Source organism: Rattus rattus, chromosome 13 (genome assembly GCF_011064425.1).
Source record: "Rattus rattus isolate New Zealand chromosome 13, Rrattus_CSIRO_v1, whole genome shotgun sequence".
NCBI classification, from domain to species: Eukaryota; Metazoa; Chordata; class Mammalia; order Rodentia; family Muridae; genus Rattus; species Rattus rattus.
The window spans coordinates 7,409,234-7,426,431 of record NC_046166.1 but is presented as its reverse complement, the minus strand read 5'-3'; the positions used below and the strand labels follow the sequence as shown (position 1 = coordinate 7,426,431).

The window sequence follows — 17,198 nt, the reverse complement described above, 5'->3', positions numbered from 1 at the left end:
GCTAAGGTAAAAGGAAATGCTTGTCTGGGGCGCTGGGCTTTTAACCGTCTGTTTAGTTTACCATTCTCTTACGTAGATGTATCTCCCAGGGGGTCCTAGGGACTCGTCCTTTCAGTATCGGGATTTTGAGTGCATACCACTGTGCCTGGCTTACTTACATGGATCCAGGACTGCACTTAGGTTCTCAGGTTTACAAGGTATTTACCCACTGAGCCATCCCCACACCCACCCACTCCTGCCATCGTCTTCATCTAAGGGTGACTGACAAGCACACTAAAATTTGACTTCTGGAATTCAGTTGGTAGTTAGTGATCATCTCCTTAAGGTTTAATTCGTATCCTTCCATGTTTACACGTAAGAATTAATTTATACAGATAGGAATTACAGAAAGCCTTGACTCACTGAAAGTTGGCTGATGTGGGTTATTGATTGTTGTTTGTTCTTTTCTTCCCTTCGCTCTCACTCTAAGAGCTCTGTGTCTCCTGAGTTGGGCTGGAGATGGGTCAGTTGGAGGAAGCACCCACTGTGAGGCTTTACCTCCCTCTTCTGTTACTTTAGTGTGAAAGCTCTCCTCCTGCCCCACATTCTTAGGATTGTATCTCTCTCTCTGTTGACTGACAGTTGTGACTTTATCTACCCAATCTGATGTAAGCCATAAATCTGTGTGTGAAGATTGCAGATCTTAGGATGTTAACTTTTAAATTTTAAATTCAATTTTAGGCTACACCCCAGCTTTGGCCTGTGCTCCCAATAAGGATGTGGCTGACTGCCTGGCTCTCATTTTGGCCACCATGATGCCTGTCTCGTCAAATAGCCCATTGACATCCCTGACATTCAATGCCATTAACCGTTATACCAACACCTCAAAAACAGTTAGCTTTGAAGCCTTGCCTATCATGAGGAATGAACCCAGCTCCTACTGCAGTTTCAACAACATTGGTGGGGAACAGGAGTACTTGTACACCGATGTGGACGAGCTCAACGACTCTGACTCTGAGACCTACTGAATGGCCAAGCTGCAGATCTAGGGAAGCTCTGACACTGAAACTCCAAACCGGGCTTTTTCAGGAAAAAAGCACTTTTCTTATCATACACAAATCCAACCTGAAGAAAGATCACGCAGTGAACGAATAGAAGAAACATGATGACATTAGGAAGAAGAGTCTTAAAGGCAAGTTTTGCAAAAGGAACTTCTAGAATCTTAATAATGACTTGACCAGTGGAAAACACAGTGATGTCGATTGCTTTGTGGGATCCTTTAATTGGCTTTGCAGTGCCAGAAATTGGGACACTGCTCCCTGACCTGCTTACATGGGCAACACTGCTGTAAAGAAAGATAAAAACACTAGATTAAATTTTACCCATAAAATTACAGCGAAATTTAAATGCAATAAAAGTTTGGTATAATAGGCATTATGTATTCACCAAATTGCCAAGGACCAAATAACGTACAGATTTTTTATTAGAACTCCGTTTTGTGGAATCAGAAATAGATGAAATGAGAAAGCAAACTTCAGTGCTTCTGAAAGTGAAGCCAGACTTGGTTTGATGTTGATTTTTATAAAGAAAACATTTCAAAGTCTCCCAATACTGTATTGAACCATGAAAGGAAGTGGGTGTGTTTTACATTTTTTTATATAAAAGTTTTTAAATTTCAGTTTTTATAGACTTCAAAACCAGCTGACTGGATGCAGCATGGTTGAGAGTACTGGAGACAGATGCAGAGGAGTTCAGGTCTGTGCCCACATTTGAGTGGTTTAGTTTTAAATTGAATTATTTTTGTTTAAGGAATTCCATGGAGGAAATTTTTTAATGAAATTAAAAGCAGGCTGTTTCACCTCTTGTAACCCAGCCGTCCTTGGGAGAGAACTGTGTGAGCCTCTCTGTGCATGGCACATCTGTATCACGTCAGTTACTTGGGGCCTCCGCCTTTTGGCTGGAGCTGTTGTCGTTTATTTTAATCTTTCAACTTTGCAAAGCAAGAATCAAAATTAAAAAAATTTTTAAAACTTGTTATGAAACATTTTTGAAAGCTGGTTTTGAATTCTATACAAACTGGGATTTTAAATGTTTTATGTAAAAGAAAATACTGTAAAAATATGTCTGCTTCCTCTCATGATTTAATATAGTACTGGAAGGTTCTCAAATACATCCTTTCTTTTGTTGTTGTTTGTTGTTTATTGTTTTAAGACAGGGTTTCTTTGTGTAGCCCTGGCTGTCCTGGAACTCACTCTGTAGACCAGGCTACCCTTGATCTCACAGAGATTCACCTGCCTCTGCCTCCCAAGTGCTGGGATTAAAGGCGTGCACCACCAATGCCCAGCTTCAGATGTTTTCTTTATAAAAATCAACATCAAACCATTCGGTTTCATTTTCAGAAGCACTGGCGTTTGCTTTTGATGATGATTCGTAACATAAGCAGAATCAGGTCATTTGGAAGGCATTTCTCTATTGGGCAATATTTAAAATACAACAACAGGCTTTACGTTCTACTCAGATCTAGATAGCAAGATTGCAGCTTCTTTCTGTCAGAGAGCTTGCCTGCCAAATTGAAGACTGCCTTTCAGGTAATAGAGAAGAGGCTGACATTAGGCTGACTTTAAATGACTTTTCTGGGTTCTTTTACTGTACCTGTCACTTTCCCAGGAACAATGACTTCACACTGGGGGAGGGGTCTTGATAGAGCTGGTGAAGTTCCGTACATTGCAACAGAATGACACCAATTTCATCTTATCCTTTTTGTATTGTGAACTGGAACTTTACGACATTGTAAATTATCAGCTGGTTTTTCTGAATATAAAGTGTGAAAACACAGAACAGTATTTTGATCTATTTGATAATTTTGTGGGTTTTTGAAGAATTACTGAGCATGTACATAGAAATAGTGACTGCTTGAATACTGTATTTACTTGCACTCTTTCAGTACATCAAGATTCCTGTATATTTTAGAGTATAATAAAACACAGACGTGAGTTGTATTTAATGAATAATGTATTTGTATCTGTGCATATTACTTAAAAATCTATAAAGTTTCTAGGGCATTGACTACTAGATTTTAAGCATTTTTCTAAAATATTTACAAAATTATAAATATAATCTCCATCTTTTCTTTATAATATAAAGAAGTCATAATGAACCCTTCCTAATTAATAGTGGGAGAAGGGTAAATATGCATTTTAAAAGACCGTAGACTACATTTTCTATTGTACCTTTTAAAAAAGAAAACTCAAGAGGATTCTAAAAGTGTACCCTATGTGTGCTTTCTCTTTCCTTTTAGGAATTCTCTTCTGAATTCCCTGAGGGAATTTTCTAGAATCTCAGAATTGAAAGAGACCTGAGGTTCATCCAGTCTAACCTCTTAACAAATGCAGGAGTCCCTTCTCCAAGGTTGTCTTTCCACCTTGAACACTTCAGTGACTACCTCACGAGCAGTCCATTCATTGTTGAGCAGCTCTGTTAGGAAGGTCTCCTTAATGGAGTTGAAGCCTCCCTCCCGGTAACTTCTGTCCTTGGGCCCAGCTCTGTCCTCCAAGAGAATGTTGGAAGGGTAACTCTTCCACCCTCTGCCATGTCTTCTCTTTCACAGGCTGTTGACTTCTTTGCTGAAGTGATTTCCAGATGGACATTAGACACATTGTCTCCACATCTATTGAAATCAAAGATGTAGCTATAAAGTAACAGACTCGTCTTTTAATTTATTCTCGTATGTATGTAGAGACCAAGATCCTGCATCACTTTAAATAAATGATGCCAAAACTGAAAGCCTTCAGGAGGTGGTTTGTGCTGTTACCAGCCAACTAGAAAAGCTGTTCCTTTGCCTGTGGTAGCCAAGTCACTGGCTTGAGACAGTGGTGTGCACTGGAAGAGGGGAATTCTGAAGTGCTATCCCGGAAAGTGTTGACCAACACCAGTGTTTGGAATAAACACAGGAGCCAAGCACAGCGCCACCGTTACTTTATAGTTACACACACCTAGTGTGCACAGAGCATTGGACCCGGTTCTGTTGTGTTTCATCCTTGCCCACCAGGGGAAAGCCTGTCAGCCTTTAACTTCTGCGTGAAAAGTGACATCTGAGAAGTGTATTACAGTAATACCAGCTTTTGCTCAGAAATAACTTTGGGGGAGCTAACGGTGACAGGTGACCTCGAACAGTGCCATTTAGTCAGAGATCTCTAAATGTAGCTGTAAATTTGGGGTAAATTTGGCTTCCTATATTGGATCTTTTAAATGAAATAAAAATTTTTAATGCAAAAAAAAAAATCAAGTGTCTTTCTTTTTCTACATCTAAAGGAGTTTTCTCTTTAAAATGTGTTAAGTTCCGGCAGATTTTCAGACAAGTTTTTTGCAGGTTGTTTGTGAGTCTCTACAGCCTAGGAGGAATGCCAATTGATGCTTCTCTGTGTCAGGTGCTGCGATTACAGGTCTGGGCCCCATGCCCAGCTGCGGTATTTGTCCTTAAGAACTCATTGGCTTCTTAGTGACGTTACATCAGACTTTTGAACTTACCAAAATGGTAAATGTATTAACTCACCAAGAATGTATTCCTTGCCTGCTCTGTGCTTGGGTTATGAGCCGGCAGAATGGTGGTGGTATCCTGTAGCAGCTGACAGTTTGGTCAATCCTGAGATGCTGTAAGCAGAAAATGATAAAGTGTGACTGAGATAAACTGCTGAGGGAGGCAGGAACAGGACCCCTGGGAGAGAGGAGACAGCGAGCTGCATGGAGGAGGCTGCACAGAATCTGGACACTGAGGGACAAGTCTGACTGAAGCAGGTGAAGGAGGGCTAAGTGATTTCCTAGGTTCAAGAGCAGGGCTAGTGGTCTGGAAGTGCTTGGAAGAGGGCAGTGTGGGCACGTGGTGCTCTTCAGCATGGGGCATTCCCAAGTGTGAAATGAGTGTGACAAGCTCTACAGAGCTTAGGTGACTGGCATTGAAACAGATAAACAGTAATAGCTGGTTGGGGCAACAGATAATGGGGTTTTAGTAATCTTTGAAATCATCTCTGCATGTAACAATAAGATGTAAATGCTTGAAATATGTTCTCTCTTACTCCCCATGGCTATCCTATTAGGAACTATTAATAGCACTTAACGTGGAAGAAGACAAAGTAACTATTGCCCACAGTCTGATGCTCAAAACCTGCCTTCAGCTGCGGGCAGCCCTCCTCCTCCCTAATGATCTCTAACGTGTGCTGACCTTCTGGGTTATCTTGACTTCAAAACTGTTAAACCCCCTTCAGTTTGATTCTCACAGCTCACTATCTTTAGAATAAACAGGAATCTGGTCACAACTGGCACCGAGCACCTGCTGCTTGCAATGGAGCCGAGGTTCTGGGTGTAGAGAAGCAAAAGGGGGGAGGGGGTCACTCACCCTGTGACAGAGTAGAGCCAGGGAGCCTGCCACCTGCTCACCCCAGTCACTGTTGCCATCTTAAGCACCCTGCATCTCACTTGCTTAAAATAGCCCTGGTGCCTTTGTAGGAAGGCTCACAGAGGCTTGTTGGAAAGGCTGCATCAAGCCTGGGCCTTCACAGGGCTTTGCCACCTCTTAGGAGCCGGTCTTCACCTGTTTATCTTGTTCGCCCTTGAACCCAGGTTGAAATGCAGTAAGTTACATGGAAAGTTTTCATAAGCCTGGAAGGAATTCTGAGCACACGGCATGATTTGTCCCCCAAGCATCACATCTGCTCCTTCGGGCTTAGCAAGTGGCTGGTAAACCCAGCCTCTAGGATAGGGGAGCGTGGTTTAGGAGCCATTTCCAGTTTACCTAGTTCTGCGATGGTGTGCCAGTCAGTTGGTTGTACCCGGAAGCCTTCATTTCATCCCTGTACCCTCTTGTTTCCTTTGAGACAGGACGTCAAACATGTAATCCCCTGCCTCCACCTTGTGGGTGCTGCACAAGTGTGTGCCACCTTCATGTTCAGTTCTCGACTCCCTTCTAATGTGGGTAGGATCTGCAGGTCGGAGAGGCTTGGAGAAGTGCGGAGGAATCATTTACCTCTGCCCACCACAGCCCCCAATAGAACTAGTCTCTCGTATCTCTGCTTGGCCCCTCCAAAGAGATGTTAGATTAAAGGGAGGTGAGAACGTTTGGGTAGTCGCTGGCTTTAAAAAATCAGAAAAGAGGGCTGGAGAGATGGCTCAGTGGTTAAGAGCACTGGCTGCTCTTCCAGAGGTCCTGAGTTCAAATCCCAGCAACCACATGGTGGCTCACAACCATCTGTAATGAGATCTGATGCCCTCTTCTGGTGGTCTGAAGACAGCGACAGTGAACTCATTAAATAAGTAAATAACTCTAAAAACAAAATAGAAAAGATGAAGGCGTAAAGTGTTGTCTGACGGCAGCCGTCTACTGTGTCCTTGTAGTGTTGTCTGACGGCAGCCGTCCACTGTGTCCTTGTAGTGTTGTCTGACGGCAGCCGTCCACTGAGTCCTTGTTCTTTGGGTTGTCCATCATTGGCTTCTGGCTACCGCACTGTTGCATTCTGGATCCTGGTTGGTTTGGTTGTTTTATTGTTCTGTTCTGTTCTAAGAAAGAAAATGCCTTTTAACATATTAATTGTAGAGGATGGGCTGTATTTCTGTCTGCTGTTTTTATTTTGGTTTTGTTTTTACCAAGGCAAAAAGTTTTACTTCCCCAGAGGGTTTCTAATTCTGCTCCTGTCTGCTGTCCTTATTAGATCTTGAAACAAAATTTGCATAGTGATTTAAGCTTAAAATATTTCTATTTTAAACTTAAAATGAGTTTCAGGTTTTTTCCATTAACTTATTTATTCACTTTACATCTGGATTACAGCCCCCCCCCCTTCTTTGAGAAAGGGGAGCACTCCCACACCCAGCCCATGCTGAGGGCCAAGCAGGAAGAATGACAAACTTTAGAACTCATGGAATGCAGCCCTCGGGCTACCACAGCCACATCGGTGGGCATGGGTGTGGCCCGATTCAGAGGACTGCGTATCTTGAGGACTTCATGCTAGTGTGTTTTGCTCTGTTGCTGCCCTCACATCCCTCTTAGACTAAGAAGCATATGAAACTTGAAGGGGGCTTCCAGCCCCTCCCTGGGCAGTGTCTCCAGCACTCACACTAATAATTCTTATCTCCTGCAGGCGTTGCTGCTGGAGCAGATTAATGTCTCAGTCACTACTCTAGGAAAGAGCTTAGATCAGGACTGACCGCCACCTCAGAAAACATTCGGAAAAATAAGATTGTTAGTGAGGCTATGTAGAGATGTTCTTATTACTACTGGCTCTGATGTAAAAAATCTTAGAAAGCAGACTGAAGTCAAGGCACACTCTTATTAGTTAAGCTAGGACCTTTATGGTCAGGGGACAAGAAGAGCGGCAGCGCTGGCCGGTGTGATTCTGAGGCTGGGCGGTGATGACTGAGTGATTCCTTACACCCAGGTCTGCCCTCCGCTTCCTGATTTATTAGAGTTGCTGACCAGTAGATGTGCACTCTGAGGACTTAAGGGAGACAGGACTGATTATAAAAGCTTAGATTTATGATTTTAAAATTCTTAGACGATTACTTTTAAAGATAAGTAATCAAATAATTACTCCTTTCTTTGTAACTGCGTATGGCTGCCTGCTGGTAAGAGGAACTGGCTGAGGAAGAAAAACTACCTTACTCGCTGTCATACTTTGTTCGTCTGTAACAGGTTTCTTAGTTATGAATATACATGGGTTTTGGGGAATTTTTCTTTACCTGTACTACATAATGTTATTACTTGTAAAGCTACTGGAGAATACATTGTTTTTCATAATCATTCACCAGAAGAAAACTAAAAGATAATCACATTGTAATTTTATACTGTTTAAAAGATTTTGCTGAGATATATAAGCTGTGGGAAAAAAATAAAGTATGGGGGTTGGCGTGTTCCTTCCGACCATCAACTATGTGTATGTGTACATATGTGTAAGGTTTGTGTGAATGGAGGTTGGAATATTGTCCCATCCATCCACCAACTGTGTATGTATATAGAAAGCTTGTATGGGTGTGTTGGAGCTTGCTCCACCCACCGTGTGTGTGTGTCTGTGTGTCTGTGTGTGTGTGTGTGTGTCTGTGTCTGTGTCTGTGTCTGTGTGTCTCTGTCTGTGTGTCTGTGTGTCTCTGTGTGTGTCTGTGTGTGTGTCTCTGTGTGTGTGTCTGTGTCTGGGGGGAGTGTGTGTGGGGTGGTGTGTGTCTGTGTGTGTGTGTGTGTGTGTGTGTGTGTGTGTGTGTGTGTGTGTGTGTGTGTGTGTGTGTGTGTGTGTGTGTGTGTCTGTGGGGGAGTGTCTGTGTCTGTGTGTGTGTTCTTGCTTTTCCTTTCTCATCAGCCCCAGGGAGTTAAAAGAGTTCGTAGTTTTTCCTCTGGCCACAGAGAGTGCCAGCCCCAGTAAATTGAGAGGACACTTCTCTCATCACTGGCTGCCATTGGCAGCAGCCCCTGCAGGTATCTGGACTCACCCCACCCCATCAACAGGTTTAAACACTGACCTCCCCCCCAATCGGCTACCTGCCTTGGATCACCCACCACGTGGATGCTAAAACTGGTTACTGGCATTCCGGCCCCCAGACAGATACCTGGAAGAGGTAAGCTCCCTACTGTTTTGAATAGACTGGGATAAAGAGCATAACTGGAGTTGAGTTCCCCTAGGCCCCCACCAGCCAACAGCTGACTGTGAGTCACCTGCTGCTGTGGGTGGACATTCCCATCAGCAGGCTTCCCCCTGTTAAGCAGCAACCCCACCAGCATAGGACAAGGTCAGTCTATGGACAAAAGGTTTTCCTTTGGTGTCATTAAACATATAGTTAAGAAAAAGGAAGTTAAGGTTTGAACTAGTCAACTGATTGGTTCTCCCCAGCAGGTACAGTAAGCCAGCCCTTGGTTTCTAGACGGAGGAACTTTAGACATGAAACACAGGCAACAGAAGAAGTGGAGGGAAGGAGCCACCTCTCCCCACACTCGCCTTTTGGCGTAAGCAGTCGTCGGCAGGTGATACAGCGTGCTCGCTGCTGATCCACTCAGGAGCCCTCTGCTCGCCTCATGAACAGACAGACTCCTTTACTGACACCTCGTTCGGGATCTAAGAACAATGTTTATTTCTGGACAGAATGAAAAAGACAGTTCAGGAAAAAATAGTAATGAGTCACAGGAGGAGATCTTGACCTTGGAGAAGGAATCCGACTTGAAGATGGAGGCAACAAGATACTGTAAACCTGAATGTCCTCAACTGCAATACCTGCCATTAATCCTCCTCCCGAGGCTCCTGAAAAACAAGGAAAGCCATCTGGATTCCCCGCTGCTGTGCTGTCAGGCTTGACAAAAGTGTGATTCATCATGTGGTTTTATTACTTAAAAAAAATCTAAATTTCAATTTTTTCTTTAAAATATTAATTGGATTTGTCCTTTCTTAAAATAATTACAGCTAAATTGAAGCCATTGTTTGATATTCTCAGCCTGGATGCTGCCCTAAGAGTCATTGTGCACCGACACCACAGAACGATGCTGCTGGGGGGAGGGGGGATCCATCCATTTCTAGTGGGAGCTCAAAATGTCTGTTTCGGCCAATTTGAAAAACACTTTGGCTGTTTCTTACAAAACTGTAACATTATTGGGCATGGTGGCACATACCTTTAATCCCCCAGCACATAGGGAAGCAGAGGTAAGTGTATATCTGAGTTCAAGAGCAGCCCTGAACTACATAGCAAGCTTCAAGGCCACATAGAGAGACCCTGTCTCAAAAAACTAAGGCATACTCATATATTACACGGTTCAGCAACTGTGCTCTTTGCTAGCTACCCAACGGGGCTAAACAATGTATGACCACACAAAGGCCTGCCCATGAATGTTTATAGCTTACATACTTGTCCAAACTTCAGAGCTGCCAAAATGGCCTTCAGCAGGAAGGCCAAGTATACTAGTACATCCAGTGTTATTCAGAGCTAAAGGAATGGCCTATCATGGAACTGGGGTGATTGCTCTGTTACAAGGAGCTGTTCTGATGCTTTCATCAGTGTTCACTGACACTGAAGGTCCTTGCCCCCAATTGGTCTTTGATCTATCAATAAAGATGCCAGCGGCCAATGCTTTGTGGGAAAGAAAGAGATGGGACTTGCAGGTTCCCACAGTCTAGGGAGAGGAGGCAAATCGGAAGACTGGGAGAGAGGAGAAAGGGAAGAAGTAGTGGAGGAGATGAACCCAACCAGTCATGTAATTCTCAGGTAAGTGGCCTCTGGCCTCTTCCCCAACTGGGCCTGGGATAGCAGGGGGAGACTTAGAGTGCCCAGTTGGCATTTTGAGATTAACTGGAGCATGTGTGTGTGTATGCATGTGCGTGCATGCGTGTGTGTGTGTGTGTGTGTGTGTGTGTGTGTGTGTTTTCTATCTGAGGGTCTGAGGTAGCTCCTGGACAGGTGCATGCCTGCGACTCCCCTGGAGCTCAAAGTGGTGTAGCAGAACCCACATGCTACAGTAAAGTGCCACACAACATAAGGACCTGAGTTCTGATCCCAAGGACCCATGTTCAAGGCCAGGCACGTTTCCCAGATTTCAAAGCTGGGAAAGCAGGGACAGGAGGACTCTTGGAACTTACTGAATGTCCAGTCTAGCCCAAGGGTGAGCTCACTGGAGACTCTGTCACAAAACAATTAAGTGGGGAGAAATCAAATGCTCCTAATGTCAATGGCAGGTGCCTTCACACACATAACACATGTTTATGTGCACACACACACACTCGCATACATACACATACAACACACAAATGCAAGTTACCAAGTGGAGTGCCAGACAGGCTGCATACTCTGTCTGGCACTTTTGTGGGAAGAGGCATCTCTAGAGAGACAGGAGCAAGGATTGCAGGAGCTGGGTTGGAGAACCAGCACAGGAAGCTTGGGGCAGCAAAGTCACTCTGATACTATGAAGAGAAATGCCCAATCTTACTGCTATAAGACCACGAAGCACTAAATTGATTCTGTATTTTCCAATGCAAATCCTTTAAACATTTACCACATATTTCCATGTCAGCATGGATAATAGAGACATTTAGGCACTCTTTGACAAAGCACATTATACAGAAATATATACGGTGCTTAATGGAGTGTCAGTGTTCTACTGAAATACTAGATACACGGGCAATTGTGTTTTACGTGTGTCTCAAGTCATGAAAAGTATGGCCTGGGGTTCAGGCAAGAGGAACCAGAATCCCGTCGTGAGTGGCAGAGCTTAAAGCAGACATCCGTGGAGGGGTCGAAGCAAATTGCCTTTCCCAATGGCTGTGACCGTGTCACCTCCAGACTGGGCCATCTCTCCACTTCTTGCCTCTGTTTCTTGGCTGCGAAGCAATGACAGTGACATGCAGAGTCGTGAGGTACAGCATTGTGAAGCAGTGCTGCTGTGCCAGCTGCAGATGTGGCAGGAATTGAGTGAGAGCTCATAGAAAAGGGCTGGTGTGTGGTGCGCACTGAGTAAAGGTTAGCCATCTTCTCCACCCTGGGGTTTTATGGGAAGGATTAAATGACATAATGGTCAGCCTAGAATCTGAACTCAGCGACTTGGTGGCTATGTGACTTTAAGACTAGTCATTCAGGGTTGGGGATTTAAAATGCTCAGTGGTAGAGCGCTTGCCTAGCAAGCTCAAGGCCCTGGGTTCGGTCCCCAGCTCCGAAAAAAAGAAGAAGGAAAAAAAGACTAGTCATTCAACTTCTCTGAACTTCACGTGTTTTCGGTTTTGTTTGTAAAATGAAAACGTCTTTCCTACTCGTTTGTCTCCCCGACTGCTGTTGCTTGGGGCTTCTTGTTTTTGTTGAGAAGGGATTGTGGAAGGTCGGTAGGAGGGACACATGCAGAGGACATGGGACATGGTCTGGTGTCGGGGAACACTCCTGAAAGGCTACTTGCCAAAAACTCTGCTGCTATGACATTCTGTCTCCTAAAGAAGACTGTATTTTTTCCAGGGAATAGGGTCACTCGAAAGTCATCTAAAGTCTACCGACTCGGTCTGGGTCCACTATGGAACAAAATGCACATTTGCTATGCAAGAGTCTGAGAAAGGAGACGCCTTTGCGGAAGGATATTAGGGACCGTGGAGCCAGGGGTAGCTTCAAGTCTACTCTCAGAGACATCAGTTATCCATTCCTTGCGGGTGACAGATGTCTGAAAAATTACCCAGGAGCCCTAGGGTCCAGAGTGCCCTCCTTCCCAGAATGGCTCTGCTTTAGTATCCTCTGGGTTCTCGGCAGCTGCTGGTGAAGACCTAGCCTAACGGAGCACTACAGGGCCGCCCAGGAGGGCTCCTCAAGGCTGACTGGAGATGGGTCACATCACAGTCCCCCACGTACAGGCCAGTCCCAAATCCTGCACTGCCCTAATCACTAGCACCTTGCCAAGTTACTGAGGAGAGCTGCAGCAGCCGAGGTTTCTAAGCCCTGTCTTGCCTGCAGTACCGCCTTCTAAGGCAGGTGCAGCTCCTCTGGAGTAGCTGTGACCCCAAAGATGTGATCCAGGTATCTAGGAAATGAGCGGGGGGCTCACCAAAGCATGGCAAGAAAACACTAGGTGCTGTGCTGAGAAGCTGGGCCTCATGGCCTGGCAACTTTTTTTTTTTTTTTTTTTTTTTTTTTGGTGCCAGACACCTTCATTCCCAAGCAATACTGTTTCTCTGTGTGGGGCAGTGTGGCATCATTCAGGTAAGAGGTATAGGCAAAAGGACTCCTTCATTAACCAGAGAAACGCTCTTGAAAGGGCTGGCACACATCCTGGGCAGACGCACTGTTGTTGTCTTGAGCACGGTGACCCTTCTGTCCACTGAGGATTGCTCCCTTCGTCTGCGTTGCCACACAGGTTATGTCCTCGGTTCCTGGTGTGCTTTGGCTGCTTGGGGACTTCCACCTTGTCCGTAAGCTTCCTGCCCAGAGAAACTGCCAGACTGCTCTGGGGATGCCTTCCAGAAGCCCTTCACTCACCCACAGGCAGGACCAGCCTCTGAGACCATCCACCTATGTAGGACACCTATGTGTCAGGACACTGCCTGACGCGGGGAGAGACTCCTCTCTCCTGCAGAGTGCTCAGACGGGCCTTGTCTTTGCTATCCTTAAACCGAGTGATTTACGAGAAGACATTTCTTAACCAATTTGTTAATTTCTCATGCACAGATCACCCAATTTCAAAATCTCACTCATATACAACCTTGGGGGAAGGGGTCCTCAGGGGCATTGTTAGCCTCTTACCTGATTTTTCTCTTCTGTGAAATCGGTCAGTAAAAGTATCCGTCTTGGGCTGGAGAGAGGACTCGGTGGTAAGAGTGCTTGCTTTCTCAGAGAACCTGAGTCTGGCTTCCAACACTCATATCAAGTGGGTAAAAACTACTTATAGCTCCAGTTCCAGGGGGTTTATGCCCTTTTCTGGCCTCTGGGCATCTGAGTGGACATGTATACACACACACACACACACACAACTAAATTAAAATAATATCTTCTAGAGTAAAGGCATTAAATTAGCTACTCCAACTGGCATACTAGTAAACTGTAAGTAAACATGCCAATGGTGTAGAAGCCACCATGAGACAGGCTTACGGTGGCCACAGGTGCCCTCAGCAGCTGCTGACTGGCACATGTGCTCTATCCCTCTGACTGTAGGGGGGGGGGGCTGGAGTAACAACCGCCCACCCGAGGCAGCTGTGTCATTGTGTCTATTTCTGGCCCAACCTTAAAGAATTCGAATAGCGAATTTGAGGCCAGCTCGGGCTATATGAAACCCTGTCTCTCCCCTCAAAACAAAACAACAGGGTCAGCAAGGTGACTCCACCAGTATAGGTGCTCGTGAGATAGGCAGCCTGAGTTTGATCTCCACGGTGGAAGGAGAGAACCTGCTCCCCCAAACTTGTCCTCTGACTGCCACGTGTTCGCTGGGGCACACATTTGGCTTACTCATCCACACGAATAATATGAAAATAAACGCCAGCATATACAAGGCCCTGGCTCCCACTCCTAGTACTGAAATAAAAAGACAAAACAAAAGACATGGATACACAGGCAGTGACTTGGCTCCTCCAATAAAATGCTCTCCACCCAATTTGACAGCCTGGGAGTCTAAAAGAGAAGCAGCTCCCATAAGTTGTCCTCCGACCTCCATATGTGCACTGTATTTGCACACACACACACACACACACACACACACACACACACACTAAGTCATTTTGTTAAAAAAAAAAAAAAAAAAAAAGAAACTGAAGGAGGCTCCCTCTTCCTGAATCCATTACCCGTGAAGATCAAGTTAGAAGTCCCAGCTTTCCTGAGACCCACTTGGCACAGTATGGTACACAGAGCAGCAAAGAGGGGAGAGCCCCTCAGATCTTTCTGTTTCCCAACCCCTCTACCAGGCATGCAACTGTGGAGGACCTGCCTTTGAAGCAGCTTCTACCCTTAGCTTAAGAGGATCCTGCACCGCTAAACAGCCCAACTTAAGGCACAAAAGGCAATAGTTGTTTTGAGCATCGATGGCTCCAAGTAGCTCCTTCAATTATCAGTAAGTGGTAGTACCAGCTGTAAAAAAAATCTAAGCTTCCTGGGGTTGGGGATTTAGCTCAGTGGTAGAGCGCTTCCCTAGCAAGCACAAGGCCCTGGGTTCGGTCCCCAGCTCCAAAAAAAGAAAAAAAAAATCTAAGCTTCCTAAACAGATGAGCTGAAAGAGTAGGCAGCCTTCAGCCTGGGGCACAGGGTTCAGGTGCCAGATTAGGTCCTTGTTGACAAGGTTTTCTATAGTCAGAGCCAGTCCTATAGATGCTATTTCCTCCTATTTACTGTACCAAAGAATGGAAGGATCTGAGGGCACTGGCTTAGTCTCCCCCACCCCACAGAAAGGAACCTTAGGCCCAGAGAGGTAAAGACATATGTGTACCCAAGGTCGCACAGCAAATTTTTAAGAAACCAGACTTTCTCTTAACTCCCCAAACAGTTCTCTTAAATCTGGTGTGTCATTTAACTTCTTAGTTTTTCATAGAATTACCTTTCAGGGATGAGTCTGTATTTACATATGTCCATTTTACATGTTCCACATACATTGCCCCTTCCTCGGAAAGATCTAAGATAGAATGTTCGGTGCTTGTAGAATGTAGTAGTCACAGTGTATGTTAACTGCAACTATTTTTCTTACATTTTTGACCTCATTTATGATGCCAAAGTATTGGTTCTCATACAAGTGTGTCTTTGTTTACAGTTCAGCCATTTGCCTCATGTATACGTCAAACTCTTGGCATGGTTCAGCCTTGTTTGCTCCAGTTCCCATGAAAGGCACATCAGGGTTCAGAGGACACAACCCTCTTTGTTCTTTTAATGGTTGTGGGAAATTCTGGATTGCAACTGTTCTTTGAAGATGCATTAATTTTTTACTGAAAACATATGCTTTTCTATTATCTATGGATGTGGTTTTATTTCTTGGTTTTCATGTATCCGATAGTGCTTTTTAAAACTTGGGCTTCATCACCCCCTAACACTCCTTAAAGCTTACCCAACAGCCTCAAAATGCACCCTCTCCCCTGGGCTCCATATTCCAGTCCACAACTCAGGCAGATTTCTGCTTTATCAGAGGGCATACTATACTAGGGAACCCCAGGTAAGATACAGCCCATTGCCTGATAATATTACTTAAAGTCCAATCCAACATTCCCCAAGAGCACCCTTTGCCCTGACCCCCCCATATTTGGACTCTCAACTCTGGCAGAACACTTCTGCTTTACTGAAGGCCCTGTCATACTAGGAACTCCAGGGACAAAGCAAGTACCCAGAATTCCAGAAGCCACACAAATACTTGGAACTCCAGAGGCAACATTGGCACCCAAAACCAAGAGGTCACACAGAATACAAAAACTCCATCAGAGATACCCTACTAGATCTGAAAATTCACTGGTCACCAAAACCCCAGACCACTCAAGCCAGAAAACCAGGGAAGAAACAGAAACCAAGGGGGAAAACATCCATTTAACAAGGATAAACTCAGAAATCAGAACCCAAACCTATAATAACCCCAAACCCAGATGACTAGAGGCCAGCAAAAGAACACAATTAACAATATTCAGGGCAATGTGGTAACTCCAAAGTTCAGCTATCCTTAATACAACAAGTCCTGGGTATTCCAACACAGCTAAGCACAAGAGAATGACCTTAAATCCAATCTTATGAAGATGGTAGAGGCCCTTAAAGAGAAAATTAATAAATCCCTTTAAGAAATACAGAAAAATACAATCAAACAGGTGAAGAAAATGAACAAAACTGTTCAAGATCTGAAAATGGAAATAGAAGCAAGAAAGAAATCATAAATGGAAGAAACCCTGGAGATGGAAAATCTAGGGAAGGGAACAGGAACTACAGACACAATCATCACCAACAGAACACAAGAGATGGAAAAGAAAATCTCAGGCATAGAAGATACAAGAGAAGAAACTGATACTTCAATCAAAAAAAAAGTTGGATCTAAAAAGTTCCTAACATGAAACATCTAGAAAATCTGGGACCCTATGAAACGACCAAACCTAAGAAATATATGAACAGAAGGAAGTGGAGGAGGAGATGACGATGACGACGATGACGACGACGACGACGACGACGATTCCTAGGTCAAAGACCCAGAAAATATTTTCAACAAAATCATAGAAGAAAATTTTCCTAATCTAAAGAAAGAGATGCCTATAAATGTACAAGAAGTCTACAGAACTCCAAATAAATTGGATCAGAAAAAAAGTCACCACATAATAAAGCACTAAATATACAAAACAAAGAAAGAATATTAAAAGCTACAAGGAGGAAAGGCCAAGTAATATATAAAGGCAGACCTATTGACTTACACCCAACTTCTTAACAAATGTCTTGCAGACTCTAAGAAACCACAAATGCAAGCCCAGACTAGTATACCCAGCAAAACTCAATCATCATAGATGAAGGAAAATAATATATTCCATGACAAAACCAAATTTAAACAATATCCACAAATCCAGCCTTATAAAAAATATTAGAAGGAAAACTCCAATTCAAGGAGTTTAACTATACCCAAGATAACACAAGAAATAACTAATGTCATACCAGAAAAAGCAAAAAAAGAGGAAACTCACACAAAACCAACAACAACAACAAAATGACAGGAATTAACTATCATGGGGCATTAATAACTCTCATATCAATGGATTCAATTCTCCAATAAAAAGACACAGACTATCAGAATGGATGAA

At 44.1% G+C, this 17,198-nt stretch overlaps 1 protein-coding gene across 1 annotated transcript in view; it reads left to right on the top strand.

Moving 5' to 3' along the window:
• The window catches only part of Ankrd28 (ankyrin repeat domain 28), a 79,195-nt gene extending 74,946 nt beyond the window's left edge, over positions 1-4,249 (top strand). The window contains exon 28 of the mRNA XM_032919302.1: positions 721-4,249. Within this exon, the coding sequence (XP_032775193.1) occupies positions 721-1,007 (287 nt within the window). The 3' untranslated portion in view covers positions 1,008-4,249. The remainder of the gene's footprint in view (positions 1-720) is intronic.
• Positions 4,250-17,198: the final 12,949 nt, after the last annotated feature.